The 20,000-nt window shown below is 45.8% G+C and overlaps 1 protein-coding gene across 1 annotated transcript in view; it reads right to left on the bottom strand.

The window, feature by feature from the left end:
- The window catches only part of ANKMY2 (ankyrin repeat and MYND domain containing 2), a 60,321-nt gene that overhangs the window by 4,056 nt on the left and 36,265 nt on the right, over positions 1 to 20,000 (bottom strand). The window contains exons 5-9 of the mRNA XM_082259780.1: positions 17,922 to 18,082; positions 13,171 to 13,385; positions 8,662 to 8,797; positions 6,435 to 6,563; positions 4,118 to 4,253 (exon numbers count right to left, since the gene is read on the bottom strand). Of these exons, the coding sequence (XP_082115906.1) occupies positions 4,118 to 4,253; positions 6,435 to 6,563; positions 8,662 to 8,797; positions 13,171 to 13,385; positions 17,922 to 18,082 (777 nt within the window). The remainder of the gene's footprint in view (positions 1 to 4,117; positions 4,254 to 6,434; positions 6,564 to 8,661; positions 8,798 to 13,170; positions 13,386 to 17,921; positions 18,083 to 20,000) is intronic.

Genomic DNA, 20,000 nt, shown 5'->3' with positions numbered 1-20,000 from the left:
TATCAGTTTGGTTGCCCTTCTCTGCACTTTCTCCAGTTCCCTGATATCCTTTTAGAGAACCGGTGCCCAAAACTGAACTGCATATTCCAGATGAGGTCTTACTAATGATTTGTACAGGGGCAGAATGATATTTTGCTCTCTGGAGTCCATGCCTCTCCTAATACAAGAAAGGACTTGCTTTGGAAACCACAGCTTGGCATTGCACGCTTTGGACATTTTTTACATTAAACTCAAACTTGTTTTGCAGTGGTTTTACACAGAGCAGCCAAGGTCCTCCTCTTCTTGGGTCTCCCACCGGCACTCCTGGCCCCTTCTTCCTGCCGAGTGCCCCCAGAGCAAACCGCTTACTATGGGGTCACCCAAGCAGGTTCGCTCCCGAGCCGCTACTCTGCGTGTCCATTCACACACAGAGCCACGTCTTGACCCCACCGCTCTCTCTCATTGGCTCACTGGCTGTGAGTGACAGTCTCAGCCAATGAGAAGGGAGAGTCCCCGGAGAGTTAGGGCTCTTGTGAACAGCGCTGGAGGAAGATCAGGCTCAGGTAAGTATTGGGAGGGCTGCTGCACAGAAAAGGTTTACCTTCATGCAGATGTAGCACCCTCATAGACAGGTGCTAGGTAAAAACATCTATTTGCTCCTGCTGCTTATCAGGGGAGCCTGATCTGTTAGATTTGCCTGTCACATGTTTCCAGGTGTGATTTACTGGGTCTGAGGGAGTGTCCCCACTGTATCCAATGAGGGAGCTTGTTGGACAGTGGAGGAAACCTAATCAGTAGCACATCAGGGTTTATGGCAGTCTCAGTGGGTGGGCATTCCTGCAATGCATCCAGGGATTGGCTATAAATCCTGAGGGGGCATGTAACAGGATGTCTTTTGACGGGAGCAAAGTCCCAGGAGGAGGTGGACGGCTGTCTCTCCTCCTGCAGGTGTGAGGAAGGTGGTTCAGGCAGTCGACCTAGCAGTGGCGGCCCGTGCATAGGGGGCGCCAGGGCGCCGCCCCCTTAAAAAAAAGGAAAAAAAAAAAAAAAAGACAAAAAAAAACCAAAGTTATAGAAAAAAAAAAATTGGTTCGCCGGCCTATGTGGTGGATAAAGGGGGGGGGGAGGGGTTTACGACCCAGAAAGGCGCCGATTGGCTGCCTTCTGGGGGCGTAACCTGGGCGCAGGAAAGAGCGCTTGGCCACCCCCACCTTCGTGATATCCTGGCTGTGATTGTTCCAGTCTCCAGCCTGGACCAATCATCATCCAGGACATCCGATGGCTGACGTCGCAATGGGGGCAGTGCCGGTGCATGCGTCAGTCACTCACCGTCACCGCCGCTCACCTTCCCGCCGGTTCCCGCCGCAGAAGAGGACGAGGGAGAAGCCGCTCCGCTCACCTTCCCGCCACCGCAGAAGAGGACGAAGGATCGAGGAGGGGAGAAGCCGCCGCCGATAGCCGAGCCGCCGCCAGGTAAGTGTATTGGGTTGGGGGACAATGCTGTGGGCACGCTGCAATCATTGGGGTACAATGCTGTGGGCACTCTGCAATCATTGGGGGACAATGCTGTGGGGTCTCTGCAATCATTGGGGGACAATGCTGTGGGCACTCTGCAATCATTGGGGGACAATGCTGTGGGCACTCTGCAATCATTGGGGGACAATGCTGTGGGCACTCTGCAGTGATTGGGGACAATGCTGTGGGCACTCTGCAGTGATTGGGGACAATGCTGTGGCGCTCTGCATTGAAAGGGGCTCGCACGCTGAACTCTGCATTGATGGGGGCACAGAACAGTGTTCATTGCATTGAAGGGGGCACAGCACAGTTGCATTGAAGGGGGCACGCACGCTGAATTCTGCATTGTGGGAGCACAGCACAGTGTTCATTGCATTGAAGGGGGCACAGAACAGTGTTTATTGCATTGAAGGGGGCACAGCACAGTGTTCATTGCATTGAAGGGGGCACAGCACAGTGTTCATTGCATTGAAGGGGGCACAGCACCATATTCATTGCATTGAAGGGGGCACAGCACAGTGTTCATTGCATTGAAGGGGGCACAGCACCATATTCATTGCATTGAAGGGGGCACGCACGCTGATCTCTGCATTGAAAGGGGGCATGTACGCTGGTCTCTGCATTGAAAGGGGGCATGTACGCTGGTCACTGCATTGAAAGGGGGCATGTACGCTGGTCACTGCATTGAAAGGGGGCATATACCATCTCCTGTACCATGACCTGTGCCATGCCTATACCATATCTGTGCCATGCCTATACCATATCTGTGCCATGCCTATACCATATCTGTGCCATGCCTGTATCATCACCTATGCCATGCCTATACCATCACCTGTGCCATGCCTGTACCATGACTTCAAAGTCACGCAATTTTTTACTGCATTTTTTGACGCGAAGCAATACCTATTACATTTTTCTTTTTGCGCCCCCCCAAAAATTTTGAGCACCAGCCGCCACTGCGACCTAGTGAACCAGGTGTGGAGCTGAGCTGCAGAGCATCCAGAGTGCTGACAGTGGAGTTGCTGGCAGAGTCTCTCGGGGAGAACAGTATCGCGAGTACCAGGAGATTTGCCTAAGGGTCTGCCTAGGAGAAGGGACCACTCCAGAGAAGTCAGGGGTTCAAGGAGCTAGCTCACACAGGAAGTGGAACAGTAAAGGGGGTGCCGTGTAGTTGACCCTGAAGAATAGGAACAGTAAAGGGGGTGCCGTGTAGTTGACCCTGAAGAATAGGAACAGTAAAGGGGGTGCCAGGAAGGGCCCTGAAGATTGTTCTGCAGTACAGTAAAGATTACCTCAGGAAGCTCACTCAATTCTACTTCACAGCTAAGGGCAAAGTGAAGCAGCGGCCTAGCCGTGACTAGCGTTACTCAGCGTTACTCAGCGTTTTTCAAGTCTTACAGCCAATTGTGCATAGTTATATAAAGTTGGAGTATCCCATTCATTCCCTTCTCCAAGTTCTAAATAAAAACACAAAAACCAAAACTACTGGACTGTTTCCTGACTGAGCTAAAACACTTGGGAAATGTTGAACTGTCATGTCGTTGCTAATGGTAACCCAGGGAAACCCGTAACCAGCAGCTCCCAAGGGAGTAGTGCTAGAATGCATAAGGCTCGATTCACACTTGTGCCATGCGGGAAGGCTGCGAATTTGCAGCCTGTTCCCGCATGCATCTGCACATCCTGCAGTTCACACTGCCATATGCGATACGCAGGGGGTGTCAATTAAATGGTAACGACACCCCCAGTTTGATTGCATATCGCAGTGCGATCTGACAGTTCGCACAGGATCGGATCGCACAAGTGTGAACCACTGTGCAATCCGATCCTGATGCGGCTGAAAAAAAGGGTCCTGTGCGAGTTTGGTGCGGATACAGTGCGAATTCAGCCATACAAAGTGTATGGCTGAATTTGCATCCGCACATCAGATCGCATGTAATGAAGGAGCAGCGCGCTTCCGAATTACATGCGATCGCCGCAGCCGCAATAATGTGAACCGGCACTAAGAGTAAAAAACCTAAAGCCTTTACAACCACTTAAACTTCAACTGGATGACATTTAGTTTGCTAAACCACTGTGTTTTATTAAGCCTGGTCTCTGGTCTTCTATCTCCACAAACCATCTACCCTCACCCAGAGGTGAGCTTTAAGAAATGCAATTATTTTCATGAAGTTCTGTTTTCACTTTTTTCTTTTCTTTATTCCATCTCACTGATGCGGATCTCCTACAGCAACAAATTGGCCTAAAATGTTAAAAAATTTTACATTTTTAAATTTTTTTTTTTGGGAATGTCATATAGCAGAATGTGAAAAATACTGTTTTTTTTTTCAGAATTGTCGCTCTTTGTTGTTTATAGCGCAAAAAAGAAAAATCGCACAGGTGATCAAATACCACCAAAAGAAAGCTCTGTTTGTGGGAAAAAAAGGAGGTCAATTTCGTTTGGGTACAGCTTCGCAATTGTCCGTTAAAGTAAAGCAGTGCTGAATCGCAAAATAGGGCCTGGTCAGGAAGGGGGGTAAAACCTTCCGGGGCTGAAGTGGTAAATATAGGCTTACCTATAGGTAAAAACCTAAAGATGGAATAAAATCCATCATTTGATGGCAACACAGACTCCTCTCCCCGACACACTGACCTTCCGACAACTTTTCCTGCATTCTCTTCTCTTCCAGCTCTTGCTTCTCTCTCTTCTCCTTCAGTGTCTTGCAGACCTTCTTGTGTGTGAACCAGTGCATTTTCTGACAGTTCTGGTCACAATAAATAACCTGAAACACACATTTTGTATTACAAAATATTCAGTGAATGGACCCCTCCCTTCCACAAACCAGACCACCCCCAATATTCAGTTTACCGGATCACAAGAGGGGGCAAAAATGCTCGAACACCACTGCAGATACTCCGAATCTTAAACTGGTAGTAAACTCCGTTTTTAAACTTTTACCTACAGGTAAGTCTATAATAAGGCTTACCTTTAGGTACAGCGATTTAGGAGATACTCACACTGGATGCAGCCATTGATGTCACCGGAGCATGCCCTCTGAAGGGGCAGCATACCCATGCCGTCCCTTCAGGGCTCTGTGCCGCAGTCCGGGCCTCCCGTGTGCATGCACAGAAGTGACATCATCGCGGCGCTACCAATCAGACAGCCGAAGCATGCAAACCCGGAAGGAAGACCAGGTGAAGATGCAGGTCCAGTCAGCGGTGACAGCTTGCCACTAGAGGGCTTTGTTCTAAATGTATTTCATAATGTGCTAGCATGCGATGCATACTAGCACATTATGCCATTGTCTTGCAGGGTTTAAAAAAAAAAAAAAAAAAAAAAAAAAGAAGGTTTGGCTTACTACCACTTTAAAGTAGAACTAAAAGCAATTCCCTGTCTTTTTGGATAGAGAAATGGAGGGTTATTAACCCTGTCAGTTCCTTTTTTGCCATCTGTATCCCCCTTTGGAGAGGTTTGCCTTCACTTCCTGTCCCATAGCTCAACAGGAAGTGAGAGGAAATCCCTGCAAATTAGGGTAATTCCTTGGGGACCCCCAGGTGGCTAGAACTAGTATCCCCATTAGAAGATTCCCCCTCTATTACTTTTCTGGGAACAACCCAAAATTTGGGATTTTCTTTTTAACTTTCAATCATAATGGTAAACAGGACAAATAGAGAGCATAAATCTCCCCAATGGGGGTAGAGACATCCATAAAAGCATGATAGGGGTTTAAATCCCTCTCCATTCTGTCCAAAAAAAAAAAAAAAAAGTCTTGCCTTTAGTTATACTTTAAAGTACTAAAAAATCCTACATGCATGTGAGCGGTTCGGCCCATCAGCGTCAAATCCCGCTATTGTTAGTCACCCGGGAGGCAGAGATGCAGCCTCCAGACCCACTTTACCAAGCGGTACTTTAAAGGTCCCTTTCACACTGTCTGCCCTGTCGGCGGACTCCGTTTTTCTCAGCGGGGGATCGATCCGCCGATCCCCTGCTGAGCAGGCGGATGGCAGCTCCGTCTCCGCTCTGTGTGCAGAGACGGAGGTGTCAGATCCTCGCTGTCCTCTATGGGGGAATCGGATGAGAGCGGACTGCCTGTCCGTTTTCATCAGATCCGCCAGACGGATAAAAAAAAATAAGGTTTCCATCCGTCCAGATTTGATGGACTGGATCGGATGTCAGCAAACATGTCTCCGCTGACATCCGCTGCCCCATAGGGATGCATGGGGCAGCGGAACGGTCCGCATGTTTGAAAGGGGCCTAAAAAAGGAGTATGGGATTTTTTTTTTTCAGAATCATGCTTACCTAGGTGGATGTAGCATCTGTCCCTTGGCGCTTATAACACTGAGAGCTGAGCGATCAAACACTGCCAATCGCTCAGTTCTCAGGGCTCCATGAGCAGAGAGCTATCAGTCACTGCTCGCTGCTCTGCCCCCTCCTCGCTCACTGGAGCGCTAACCTGTGGGGGGGTGGGAGCGGCCGGCTCAGGCTCTCAGCGACTCGTTAAGAGGCTGAGCCGGGTGCTGGAGCAGGAATGTGAGCTGATCCTGACTCCATTGCGATTTTGCCCAAGCCTGGACCAGGTCTGTGACATCAGCAGACAGCAGGCTTCAGCTGAAAGCAGGTCACAGGTCTGTGATGTCAGCAGACAGCGGGCTTCAGCTGAAAACAGGTCACAGGTCTGTGATGTCAGCAGACAGCGGGCTTCAGCTGAAAGCAGGTCACAGGTCTGTGATGTCAGCAGACAGCGGGCTTCAGCTGAAAACAGGTCACAGTAGTGCAGAATGAACTTCACTCCTGTGATCCACAGGAGAAGTACAGCCAAACAAGCTTTGGCTGTACTTCTCCTTTAGAGTTTGCTCTATATTAATTTACTGCTGTATTTGATGCAGTGTGGATATTATCATAGATGTGAGGAGGAGGGACCCCGAAAACTCCATTCTGCAAACATGGACTAACAGGCACTCACCAGCTTGCACACAGAACACCTCTTATCGGCTCCCTTCTCTCCGCACGTTGTACAGAACTCTGCGTTCACAAAGCCCACCTGGCCGGTAATGGCCTGAGTTAGCACGGAGAAGGCTGTTGGGTCGGAGCCCTGAAAGACAACCGCACAAAGAAAACGTCAAAAACATTACAAATACTGAAACATCCCTACGTTTTACACATGATTTAGCCACTTAAGGACCAGAAAGTTTTTCCCTCTTAATGACCAGGCCATTTTTGATATACGGCACTGTGTTATTTTAACTGACAATTGTGCGGTCGTGCAACGCTGTACCCAAATACAATAAATACAATTGATGTTCTTTTTTTCCCCACAAATAGAGCTTTCTTTTTTTTGATCACCTCTGCAATTTTATTTATTGCGCTATAAACAAAAAAAGCGCGACAATTCTGAAAAAAAAAAAAAAAATTATATATATATATATATATATATATACACATACATACACATATATATATATATATATATATATACACACATACATATATATATATATATATATATATATATATATATATATATATATATATATATATATATATATATATATATATATATATATATATATATATATATATATATATATATATATATATATACACACACACACACACACTTTCTGCTATATAACATTCCCAAAACCAAAAAAATGTTAAAATCTAATTTTTTTCATCCTTTTAGGCCAATTTGTATTCTGCTACACAAAAAAATCCCAATAAGCATTTGATTGGTTTGCGCAAAAGTTATCGCGTCTACAAGCTAGGGGAAAGATTTGTCATTTTTATTATATTTTTTTTATTAGTAATGGCGGCGATCTGCCATTTTTAGCAGGACTGCAACATTGCGGAGGACAGATCGGACCCCTGACTGACATTTTTGACACTTTTGGGGGTACCAGTGACATTACTGCAGTAATCAGTGGTAAAAATATGCACTGTTACTGTAATAATGACACTGGCAGGGAAGGGGTTAACCCAGGGGTGATCAAAGGGGTTAGATGTGAGCCTAGGGGAGTTTTCTAACTGTATAGGGGCGGGAATTGTGGCATCAACACAGAGACCTGTGAACCTAAAATAGGAGGATCACAGGCTCTCTGTGTTCATTCCAGCGAGAACAATGGTCTGCTGTGTTTACAACAGCAGACCGTCGTTCTCTCTTCACGGGAGCAATCGCGGGTGCCAGTCCCGTGGATCGGCTTTCCCACTGCCTAATGGGGGCGGGCGCTTGCCCCCTGGAGCTTTGTAGGGCCACAAAATCCATCCTTTTCTCCCTGTCAGAATGGAGACTTTCCTTGTTTACATAGGCAGATCTCCATTCTGTGTGTTTTCGGCAGGTGCAGGCGGACATCTAGTGCCCGGCACTCGCAGATGGGCTTCTGCTGTAATTAATCTAAGGAAGCGGCCTGCCGGTGGCGCTCGTGCCCCCTGCAGGCAGAAGTGCATAATCAAGTATATATACACACATGTGATCCTGCACAAGAGGGCCGCCCTGTAGCAGTTAATTTTCTATAGGGCAGTCCAGAACCGGTTAAAGCGAGGTACACTGCTATCTTCAGGCTGAAGGCTTGTTTGGGGAATGAAACCTCAACCTTGCATGTGGTTATAATGCCACAGATTACTGTAACCCCGGCATGGAACAATGTACAGACTAGGAGCTAGGAAGGGGTTAAAGGAAATTTCTAATAAGAGAAGAGGCTGCTATACCCGACCTCCTGCTGAAAAATGCTAGTTGCCTGGCTTTCATGTTGACCATCTGTCTTCACTCCACTGAACTACTGACCCAGAACAAGTATGCAGATAAGAACTTGTGACTTTTCTGAACTAGTCTGCTAGGACAGTGATGGTGAACCTTGGCAACCCAGTTGTTTTGGAACTACATTTCCCATGATGCTCAACTACACCGCTGAGCACATGAGCATCATGGGAAATGTAGTTCCAAAACATCTGGGGTGCCAAGGTTCGCCATCACTGTCCTAGGTCAGGGACCAGCAGAGTGCTGAAGTGGAGGGTCACCATGTCAACCAGGCAAGTTGCAATTCCAGAAATAGGTCAGTAATGGCAGCCACCATCTCCACCTATGGGTTCCAATTAAATTGTATTTAATGTAATTCCAGAAGTTGCCATATAAGGCTCAGACATGGTTAAACATTACACAATCTGGCGCATCTGCTGCGATTACGAGGTCTTACAATTTCCACAGGCGCGATACTTCGGACCAGCTGCTGCAGGAGAGTGGCCTCACAGAACGGAAACTTCCGGATACTTTCTCGGATAAACTTTTCTTGGAAAACAGGGAAGCAGTCACTGTCCCTTCCTTTCAATAAGCTGAAAAGTAAAAGTATGCGTGTACGTTATAAAGAAACAAATGCTAAGGGCAAAGACTTAGCAATTTGTAGCAAAATGTAACTGCAATGATTCTTCTTCCACATTGCGGTGATATGAAATTTCATAATTAAATACAACCCCAATTCTAAAAAAGTTGGGACGCTGTGTAAAATTTACATAAAAAAAACAAAGAAGAATGCATTGATTTGCAAATCACATAAACCCATATTTTAGTCACAATAGAAAAACACAAAACATTAAATATTTATCTATAAAAAAAACAAAAAAAAAAACAAGAGATTCTGTTCCCTTATAGCAGATTAAGGCCCCTTTCACACTTATGCAACGCGATTTTACGGCGCGATTTTGCCGCGATTTTGAAAGCAATGGCTATGGCTCAAAACGCAATCAAATCGTGGCAAAATAGTGCAGGAACTACTTTGAAGGCGGTGCAACTTCAAAACGCACTGATATGAATGGGGCTCATTGAAAACAATGGAAAACGACCTGTCATGCGATTTTGCGGTCCAAAATCGCGGGACAAGTCGCACTAGTGTGAAAGGGGCCTAAACAGCACAGTGCTTGAGCCGTCTAGTCTCCCCCTCTCTAAGCTGTAAAAAACCTGGCTGATCCTGCCACTTCATGTGTCCCTCTCTGTGTCCTGACCACGATAATCATGGCTACTGAGCCCTGACCACCGTGGTCAGCCTGCGTGCCTCCATCATCCGCAGCTCTCCTCTGTTCCCCTCATACCCTCCCCTCCGTGCCTGTCGGCTCTGTGTAAAAAATAAAATATTACAAATTGTCACTGCCTGCCCCTCCAATATATCTAGGCATACCCCACTGTATAAGTGTTTTATTAAAACAAAGCTTGTAAATACCTTTTTACAGCTATCTTCAGGCCGGTCACCTGACTTCCGGCCACTCTCCTACTCCGATCCAGAGCTACAGCGAGAGGGGCTGAGCGGTCATGTGACCTCCCCAGCTGACTTCACAAAGATTTCGGCCCCTCCCACTGCAGCCCGGGGATTGGAGTAGGAGACCGACATGAAGATAGCTGTAAAAAGGTATTTACAAGCTTTGTTTTTAATAAAACACTTATACAGTGTGGTATGCCTAGATATAATAGAGAAACTGGCAGTGAATTCCATGGTTGTGGTAACAACCACTTTAAACCTAGAAAATGGACCAATTTAAGAAAAAATATAGGGTAATCTTGAAATTGATAACAGCAACATGTCTCAAAAAAGTTAGTGCAGGGCCATGATTACCACAGTGTAGCATCCCCTCTTTTTTTTTTTTTTTTAACAGTCTGGTTGAGGAAACCAGTTGCTGGAGTTTTGGGAGAGGAATGTTGTCCCATTCTTGCCCGATATAGGATTTGAACTGCTCAACAGGCCTGGGTCTTCTTTGTTATATTTTTTGTTTCACGATGCGCCAAATATTTTCATTTGGTGATAGGTCTGGACTGCAGGCAGGCCAGTTAAGGACCCGGACTCTTCAATTAGGAAGCCATGCGGTTGTCTTAGATGCAATATATGGTTTAGCAGTAACCTGCTACAATTTGCAAGCCCTTCCCTGAAAAAGATGTCCTCTGGATGGGAATATATGCTGCTCCTAAACCGGAGCAAATTTTTCAGCATTGATGGCGTCTTTCCAGATGTGTAAGCTACCCATTCCATACCCACTAAAGCCCCCCTCATACCATCAGAGATGCATGCTTTGAGTTTTGAACTGAGCGCCGATAACAAGACGGAAGGTCCCTTTCCACTTTAGTCCAGAGAATGCAGCGCCCATGGTTGCAAAAAAATTATTTCGAATTTCGATTTGTTTGACCACAGAACAGTTTTCCCCTTTTCAACAGGCCATTTTATAGGAGTATTGTACGGAGAAATGTTGCTCATGCTGTATAGTCCCCAAGGTGCCACATCCCCAAAATGGAAATCACAACCACAAAAGGTTCCCCTTGGGTGGGACTTTTAAGGCACCAAATTTAGACGACAACTAAAGTAAATAAAATGTAAAATGTGGTTGTGGTTTTATAGGAGTATTGGCCCAGAGAAGACGGCAGCGTTTCTGGATCATGATCGGATATGGCTTCTTCTTTGCATGTTAGAGCTTTACCTTGTATTTTTGGAATGCACAAAAATAGTGAAGCTGAGGAAGTAGTGGATTGGGTTTGGCTCGGTTGATGCGATGTGGGAACCAGTGCGATTTCAGTGCGGGTTCCCGCATGGCATCCCACTCGCAGGCAGTTCACACTGCCCTCTGTGAACTGCTGCGGGTGTCAATGTAAAGTAAATAACACCCCCAGTATGGTTTTCAGATCGCAGTGCGAACTGTGAACTGGTACAGAAATCGGATTGCATGGGCGTGAACACCAATATGAATTGATTCCAATGCGAACCAAAAAAAAGGATCCTGCACCATTTTGGTCTGAATGCGATGCAAATTCAGCCATATAAAATGTATGGCTAAATTTGCATCACACAGACATCACATATGATCTCCACACCCAAGACTTATTGCAACAAGTTGGCCACCTTTTTCCAGCAACCCTGTATCGGTAGGCACTGCCAAAAGATGGAATTAAAGCGCAACATACAGTATTCACTGTACTCTCTCTAATTTCTATTTAGGAATTATATATTTTTTATCCTCTGCATTTATGTATTGATTGTTACTATGTATTGTTTTTTAAACTATTTTGGATATAATAAAACATGCATTTTATTCATTTTTGACAATCCCTCCATGTTTTGGCATGTAAAGTCCAAGTTGTTTCTTTTTTCTTTGTTATAAAATTAAAGCGGAGTTCCACCCAAAAGTCGAACTTCCGTTTATATGCTTCCCGCCCCCCCCTCTGGTGCCTTATTTGGCACCTTTCAGGGGGGAGGGGTGGAAAGGGTACCTGTTTTTGACAGGTACACTTCCCCACTCCTAGGAGACAGAATCACGGTGCTGTCCCTCGGAAGTTCGGCCCCCTCCTCCTTCCTCTGCCGCTGGGCCAATTAGAAAGCGCAGCACGCTTCGCGCATGCGCAGTAGGGAACCAGCTGTGAAGCCGAAAGGCTTCACTTCCAGGTTCCCTTACACTGAATGGCGGCAGCAGCACCAGAGAGCCGATACGAAAATCGGCTTAGGGTGCCGACATCGCGGGAACCCTGGACAAGTAAGTTAGAATATATAAAAGTCAGCAGCTACAGTATTTGTAGCTGCTGACTTAATTTTTTTCCTGGGGTAAGTTCACCATCGGACTGCCCACACTGCCTGCATTTCTTGGGTATATAAGGATTAGTAATAGACCGATTATCGGGGGTCGATATGCACTTTTCCCAGTATATCGGTATTGGCCCCAGAACTGGCCGATATTTTTGGGACGTCATTCTGCCTTCTTAGGCCGCCTCCCTCGCCTTGGACAGCCTCGTCTGGAGTCGGGACTAGTCTCGCGGGAGTTTATCACAGCCATACACCCACCCACAGCAGCCCGGTGCCAGCCAGCCTGCCACACTCACAGGCCCTGTACCAGCCATCCAACCACAGACCCTGTACCTGCCAGCCACAGGCACTGTGCCAGCCAGCCACCCACAGCCACTGTGCCAGCCAGCCACCCACCACAGGGTGCCAGACAGCCAGCCACCCACAGACAGGGTGCAAGACAGCCAGCCACCCACAGACAGGGTGCAAGACAGCCAGCCACCCACAGACAGGGTGCAAGACAGCCAGCCACCCACAGACAGGGTGCAAGACAGCCAGCCACCCACAGACAGGGTGCAAGACAGCCAGCCACCCACAGACAGGGTGCAAGACAGCCAGCCACCCACAGACAGGGTGCAAGACAGCCAGCCACCCACAGACAGGGTGCAAGACAGCCAGCCACAGGCACTGTACCAGCCAGCCGCCCACAGGCCCTGTGCCAGCCACCCACCACAGGGTGCCAGCAAGCTAGCCACCCACCACAGGGTGTCAGCAAGCCAGCCACCCACCACAGGGTGCCAGCAAGCCAGCCACCCACCACAGGGTGCCAGCAAGCCAGCCACCCACCACAGGGTGCCAGCAAGGCAGCCACCCACCACAGGGTGCCAGCAAGCCAGCCACCCACCACAGGGTGCCAGCAAGCCCGCCATTAAGCATTAAACAAAAATTAACATGTTCAGTACCAGATTTGTGTCAAAAATTGTCTTTATTTTTCAAAACTTTAAATGTACAAAATATCGGCTGATACAGATACATTGTGACCAAAATATCGGTATCGGCCCTGAAAAAACCATATCGGTCTATCCCTAATAAGGATTATGAGAATGCAGAACACCTGGACTTTTGTACCAGAACATGACCATTGTATGTATAGTTTCTTTATGGGAAGGCTCTTACCTTTTAATCAGAGTGTCCAGCTTCTCTTCCCCCTCCTGCAGGAAAGTGGTGCATTTCTGGAGGATGCAGCTGATGTAATGCATCTTCATGGCCAGGACCTCATTCATGTCCCTCTGCTTCATACACTTCTCACAGATCAGATCCAATACCATGCTGCATTTCTTCAGAGCTTCCTGATCCAACAGCAGCGGGTTCTCCTGAAGCAGGAAAATGATCTGCAAGGGAAGAAACGTTGTTTTTGCAGACTAACGGACAGTTTTGAAAAATTACTTTCATTTGATGTTAATGCAAGGATATATATCTCAACACTGAATTTAAGGCAAACTGCTAAACACACAGAGGAGATGCATACAGTTTATGGACAAAAATTTACGTTCAAAAGGAATTGTCCATCCACTCCACAAATTTACACAGCTCTTGCACACAGTACAGCCATATCTGCCAGTGCAAGAGACCTGCTGCTTCAGTTCCGTAACACTTAGGCTACATTCACATGGCTGTTAAAGTGGTTGTAAAGGCTCAAGATTTTCGGGGGGACTGAGGACCAGCAATATTGTTGTTGGGCAGATTAAAAAATGAAAATCGCAGCAAAAACGCACTACATGCTTTTCTGCACCTTCTCCAATGAAGTCTATCAAACCAAAAAAAGCACCGTTTTGTGTTTGAAAAAAAGTCCTTTACCCTTTCCAAGTACGCAGAGGCTGAAAAAAGTATAGATGTGAATGTGTCCATGTTGTTAAATGAACTGTAGTACATTTCTGCAAAAAACACCTTTTTTTTTTTTGCATTACCTGTCATAATGGGGTTTAAAAAAAAAACAACTTAGCCCTTTATAGTACAAAAAGAGCAGATAATAAGGGGTTAATTTTATCAGTGAAACTTATATTATATATATATTAAATACACATATAGTAGGATATATAGGCTTTTAAACTAGGAGTCAGACATTAAGCTATATGAGGGGTGGAGAGGAGATAAAAATATTTTATATTGAAGTAAAAGCTGAGAGACTGTAGAAATTTTTTTTAAAGTGTCGCCTATGGGGATTTTTTTTAAATACCAATGTTCGTTGCCATTCCGCAATTTTGAAGCATGACAAGTTGGGTATCTATTTACTCGGCGTAACATTATCTTTCACATTATAGAAAATAGAAAATTACGTATTATAGCAAATCCGGTGTGATAGAAAATATTGCAACGATCTCCATTTTATTCTCTAGGGTCTATGCTAAAAAAAAAAATTATATAATGTTTGGGGATTCTAAGTAATTTTCTAGCAAAAACTGATTTTAACTTGTAAACAAGTGTCAGAAAAAGGCCCAGTCCTTTAGCAGTTAACCTGTCATTGACCACTCTATAGCCGATTAACAGCTACAGCGCAGGCTTACTTTGCTGGCAGATCGTCTATGAACGTTCTCCCACGATCGAGCTTCCCCCGTGCAGATGGCACACTCTGATCGCAGAGTCCAAAGGAGTCAGTTGATCACAGATTGGGGTAAAGGGCCAATCACAGCAGCCCTGTACCGCGTTAACAGCTGTGTCCAATGACAGCTGGTCACGGGTGGCAACGCAAGTTGGTAACCAACTTGTGTTAAAGGGACATTGGCACTAATGATAAGTGTCCTGATCAGGGGCGTAACTACAGGGGTTGCAATTGCAACCGGCCCCATGCTTTAGGGGGCCTGTGCGGCTCCCCTCTACACCTGGATAGGAGGGGGCGACAGGGGGGCAGCATGTAGAGAAATCACTGTCCTCCTTTTTCCTCCTGTAGCTGCAGGGGGAAAATGGAGGAGATTGGGTCCTCTGTATGCTGCCCCCGCCACTCCTCCTATCCAGTTCACTTGTGTTCTGCTGTCTCTGGGCCCCTGTGTGCTCCCTTGGTCCCCCCCCCTCCTGCCGGCTGCTGCAGGGGATGTGTCACAATAGAAAACCAGGAAGTGGTCAGTAAATATGTAATTTAGAATTCCTTTTCTGAATGGACAGAGTCATAGTCAGTGAAATAAATAAAAGGAGGTTGCAACGGCGCTACCTTTAAAGTGATAAGTGCTATATAAGTGCCAACTTTAAATAAAGTGCTAGCAAAGTAAAATTGTACCATGACACGTTGGGTCCAAAGTAAAGTGCACTAGTGACTTGTGAAGTGACAAGGAAAACGAATTGTTTATCCTGGACCCAAGAGGTGCAATCTGATAAAGTGCAAGTGTTGTGCTGTATATATACTCAAATAAATATAAAACAGTGAATTCCAAAGGGTGCAATTTATTAGTGAAAACTGTTTTTAGCTTCAGTAAATTATATTGAATACAGAAATAAACAAGTGGATATAAATAATATCTGTGCAATAATATCCGTGCTGTGTGTGGCATATTTTGTTGCCACTTAGTGAAGAGTGAACGAAAATAAATTGAGATAAGTTAACATATAAAATGGGGTCGCAATTCCTTTATGTGTCCACTAGATGTCACCCCTGATATACGACCTGTAATGCTGTAGGTGGTCGGTTATTTCCGGGGTTCTCCAGCGAATGGACGTAGCTTTGAATCCCTCAAATAGAAGAAAAGGGCCCCATGATGTGGTATACAATCTGTAGCGTGGAACAAAGAGAGCAAAAAAACTCAGGTTTAGGCTGTCTAAGATCAGCGGCGACGGCCGGGAAGCTTCCGCGTTCCACTGCCCAGGCTCCGAAACCGGAAGTGACGTAATGACATTACGACTCTGCCCTACGCGTTTCGTCAGAGGACGTCTGCTGGGCCGCTCCACTAAAGTCACTAGTGCACTTTACTTTGGACCCAACGTGTCATGGTACAATTTTAATTTGCTAGCACTTTATTTAAAGCTGGCACTTATATAGCACTTATCACTTTAAAGGTAGCGCCGTTGCAACCTCCTTTTATTTATTTCACTCTTTAACCCCTTGTGGGTTCGGTTGTTGGCAGCTTACACCTTTCCAGTTGTTCAGGATTTCTTACTCCATAGCGCTGGTCACCCTTATCTTCTTATTTCATAGTTCAGTGGGTGAACTTCCAGGATCGCAAAGGTCACACTTCCAACCAGGCCCTGGCATTCCACCATGGTGGGGAGGCCCCAAGATGGCAGGAAGGGGGCCCACTGCAGAACTTGTGAAAGGGTACCGCTACAGGACCATAATAAAGGGCCCCGCAACGAGAGTAAAGGGCCCCAGGATCAGTGGGAAGAGCCCCAGGCTTGAAGGGAAGGGCCCTGGCCAGGAGTCTGGGGGGCCCTTCATGGTTTCTTGCACCGGGGCCCTGAAGGTTCTAGTTACGCCTCTGGTCCTGATCATCAGTGCAGTCCCAACAGTGCCAATCAGCGCACATCAGTGAAGAAGAAGAATTACCTGTTTGCAAAATTTGATAACATACCATGAAAAAAACCCCAGAGGTGATCAAATACCACCAAAAGAAAGCTCTATTTGTGTGAAAAAAAATGATAAAAATGTAATTTAGGTACAGTGTTGCATGATCGTGCAATTGTCTTTCAAAGTGTGACAGCACTGAAAGCTGAAAATTGGCCAGGGCAGGAAGGGTGTATAAGTGCCCAGTTAACAAGTGGTTAAAGAACAGCAAAAATTTTTGGCTTCAGTTCTACTTTATGCCTGGAAAATAGAGAACGACCACAGCGTCCAGAAAACGTTCTTTGTGCAAAAGCACTTTTAGACGAACTGGAAAACAGTGACAGCCAAACGAAGTTACTTGAAGAACTGAGCGATAGCGATTGGTGGGAAAATTTGTCATCAGGTATGGAAAGTGAGGACAGCGACGATTCTGATGTCTCTTTCTGGCACATCGCTCCGTTGGAAATTCTGAAGAAGCATTTGATATTCTTCCCAAATTCCACATCTATGTGCCAGAAAGAGACATCAGAATCCTCGCCGTCGTCACTTTCCATATCTGATGACGAATTTTCCCACCAATCGCTATCGCTCAGTTCTTCAAGTAACTCAGTTTCGCTGTTTTCCAGTTCGTCTAAAAGCATTTTTGCGCAAAAAAAAAAAAAAAAACGCTTTTTGGACGCCATGGTCGTTCTCTATTTTCCAGGCACAAAGAACTGGAAAAGCACAGGCAGGGCACTGGAAAAGTCACCAGGTGAAATCCTGTGGTGAAATGGGATGATACAGTGTAATCCGTTAGGATCACAGCTTTGTATCATCTCATTTGGTGTATTTACACTTTTGAATTTGCCGCCGGTTCCACCCCCCTGCATCACAACACTCGCAAGGAAGGGAACCGGAAGGGAAGTGCCAGCATCGGCCATGCACAGAGTGTGGAGAGAGTGTCAGGATGCTGGGGAGGACGGCGGGGGAGCGAAGGGAAGGTGAGTAACATTCTGGGGTAATCCCGAGTGTGGCTCGGGGTTACCGCTTTTGGTACTGAAAGTTAACCCCCGAGCCACACTCGGGAATACCGCTAGGAAGGTTAAGAACAGTGTCTGACTTAGATTTAGGCTGAAATGTCGGCCTGATATAAAAGCAGATTAAGGCTCCATTTACACTAGTGGGACCCCACAGCCGCATGATTTTGAGTGCGATTTTCAGGCGCCTTTACACTCTCTGGCACTCGTCGCATCAAAGTAGAGCGGGAATCTTTTCAAAGTCACAGATCGGGACGGGTGCCATTGAAATCAATGGGCTGCAACTTGTCATGCGACTTTGCGTCTTCAAAGTCGTATGACAAGTGGCACTAATGTGAGTAGAGCCTAAATAAAAAAAAAAATATATAAATGATGAGGACTACCTTTACAGGATGGAGGTTTGTTGTAGTAATAATCTTGTGTAAAGGTCCCGCTAGTTTCACCGGTAACTTTGGTTCTTTGCTGAGTCCTTGAGGCTTGGTGTAATAATCCAGTTTCTCGCGTGGGAAGAAATTGTTAATGACCGTGACGCAGTCGTGCTGCCCTGGATAATAAAGCACAGAAAAAAAACTGTACAATGCAAAATATGCAAGACAAAAAGGAGCAGTTCTTAACATTCAAGGCGTATTCTGCTTAGTGCTGTTAAGATATAAATTAAATCGGGACCTCCTTCCTCCTGCTGGTGACCCTTCCAGTGATAAAAAAATCTATATAGAGGAATAAGGACCTCCTTCCTCCTGCTGGTGACCCCTCTAGTGATATAAAAATCTATAGAGAGGAATCAGGACCTCCTTCTGGTGACCCTTCCAGTGATATAAAGCTCTATATAGAGGAATCAGGACCTCCTTCCTCCTGCTGGTGACCCCTCTAGTGATATAAAAATTTATATAGAGGGATCCGGACCTCCTTCCTCCTGCTGGTGATCCTTCCAGTGATATAAAGATCTATATAGAGGGATCCGGACCTCCTTCCTCCTGCTGGTGATCCTTCCAGTGATATAAAGATCTATATAGAGGGATCAGGACCTCCTTCCTCCTGCTGGTGATCCTTCCAGTGATATAAAGATCTATATAGAGGGATCAGGACCTCCTTCCTCCTGCTGGTGATTAGTAGAATGATGCTCTTTAGTTATGTTGTGGTGCTTAATACTTTGCAGCAACCATAACATTACAGTACAAGGTTTTGCCAGAAGGATCTGAATTTTGCATGACAGCATCTCAGCAAACATATCAAAATGTGAAAGTGTCATAGCTGTGGAGTAAATGTATGAGGTGTGCCATCATATTTCATAAACTGGGTTAATGCAGTAAAATTGGAGATTGCGTTTTTTATACATCTGCCTTTAAATGGCTAAACCCAAAGGAAAGCAAACTTATAGGTTACCAAAACCCTTGTTAAAAATTACACAAAAAGCCCAGAGTTGTCCATGACTGGAGATCTCTCATGCGACTATCGAACAGCATAAAAGAAAATGGTAGCAACTGGGTTCTATCTCTGCAAAGCAGAAGAAGGGGGGGGGGGGGGTAGGCTAAGAGATTGCAATATAACATATAACAGAGTCCCTAAATCAGTGATGGCGAACCTTGGCACCTCAGATGTTTTGGAACTACATTTCCCATGATGCTCATGCACTCGGCAGTGTAGTTGAGCATTATGGGAAATGTAGTTCCAAAACATCTGAGGTGCCAAGGTTGGCCATCACTGCCATAAAGGAACAGTCTGCGATCTGTACATAATAGAAATATGGGGCATCAAGCTTATACCAAAATGAGAGGATAAAAAAAAAAAAAAAAAAAAAAAAAACAAAGACTCCAGGTGTGTAAATTCTCCGACCTGCTCATCTGTGCAGCCGCTGGTGGAAGGAAAATGCAGTGTATGGAGAGGCGTGACTTGCTCTATTTGACAGCAGTGATGCTTGGCGATCAGCCCACTGCTGTCCCATGTATATTGGGGGAGAATAGACGTCGCCATCCCTGTGTAAGCTCCAAACAGAGAAGCTCATAGATTGGCTTCCTGTCCTCTAACCCAATTGGAAAACAAGGGTCAGACATGCAAAAACAAATGGGGAGTATAAGCTGGGAGTTGGGTATTAAAGGAAACCTGTAGCTTTCCCCAGCTTCTGACCTTTTAACAAAATGCAGTGGTCTTAGCTAAATATTTTTCTTTTAAACATGCTGATAAAATGAACTACTTTAGTATGTATGTGAAAAAAGAGAGAGAGAAAGAGAGAGAGAGAAAGAGAGAGAGAGAAAGAGAGAGAGAGAAAGAGAGAGAGAGAAAGAGAGAGAGAGAAAGAGAGAGAGAGAAAGAGAGAGAGAGAGAGAGAGAAAAAGAGAGAGAGAGAAAGAGAGAGAGAGAAAGAGAGAGAGAGAAAGAGAGAGAGAGAGAAAGAGAGAGAGAGAGAGAGAGAGAGAGAGAGAGAGAGAGAGAGAGAGAAAGAGAGAGAGAGAGAGAGAGAGAGA

The sequence above is a fragment of the Pelophylax lessonae genome, assembly GCF_965119305.1.
Source record: "Pelophylax lessonae genome assembly, chromosome: 5".
Classification (NCBI taxonomy): domain Eukaryota; kingdom Metazoa; phylum Chordata; class Amphibia; order Anura; family Ranidae; genus Pelophylax; species Pelophylax lessonae.
Note: the sequence above shows the minus strand (reverse complement) of the source record. Positions and strands in the feature narration are given on the sequence as shown.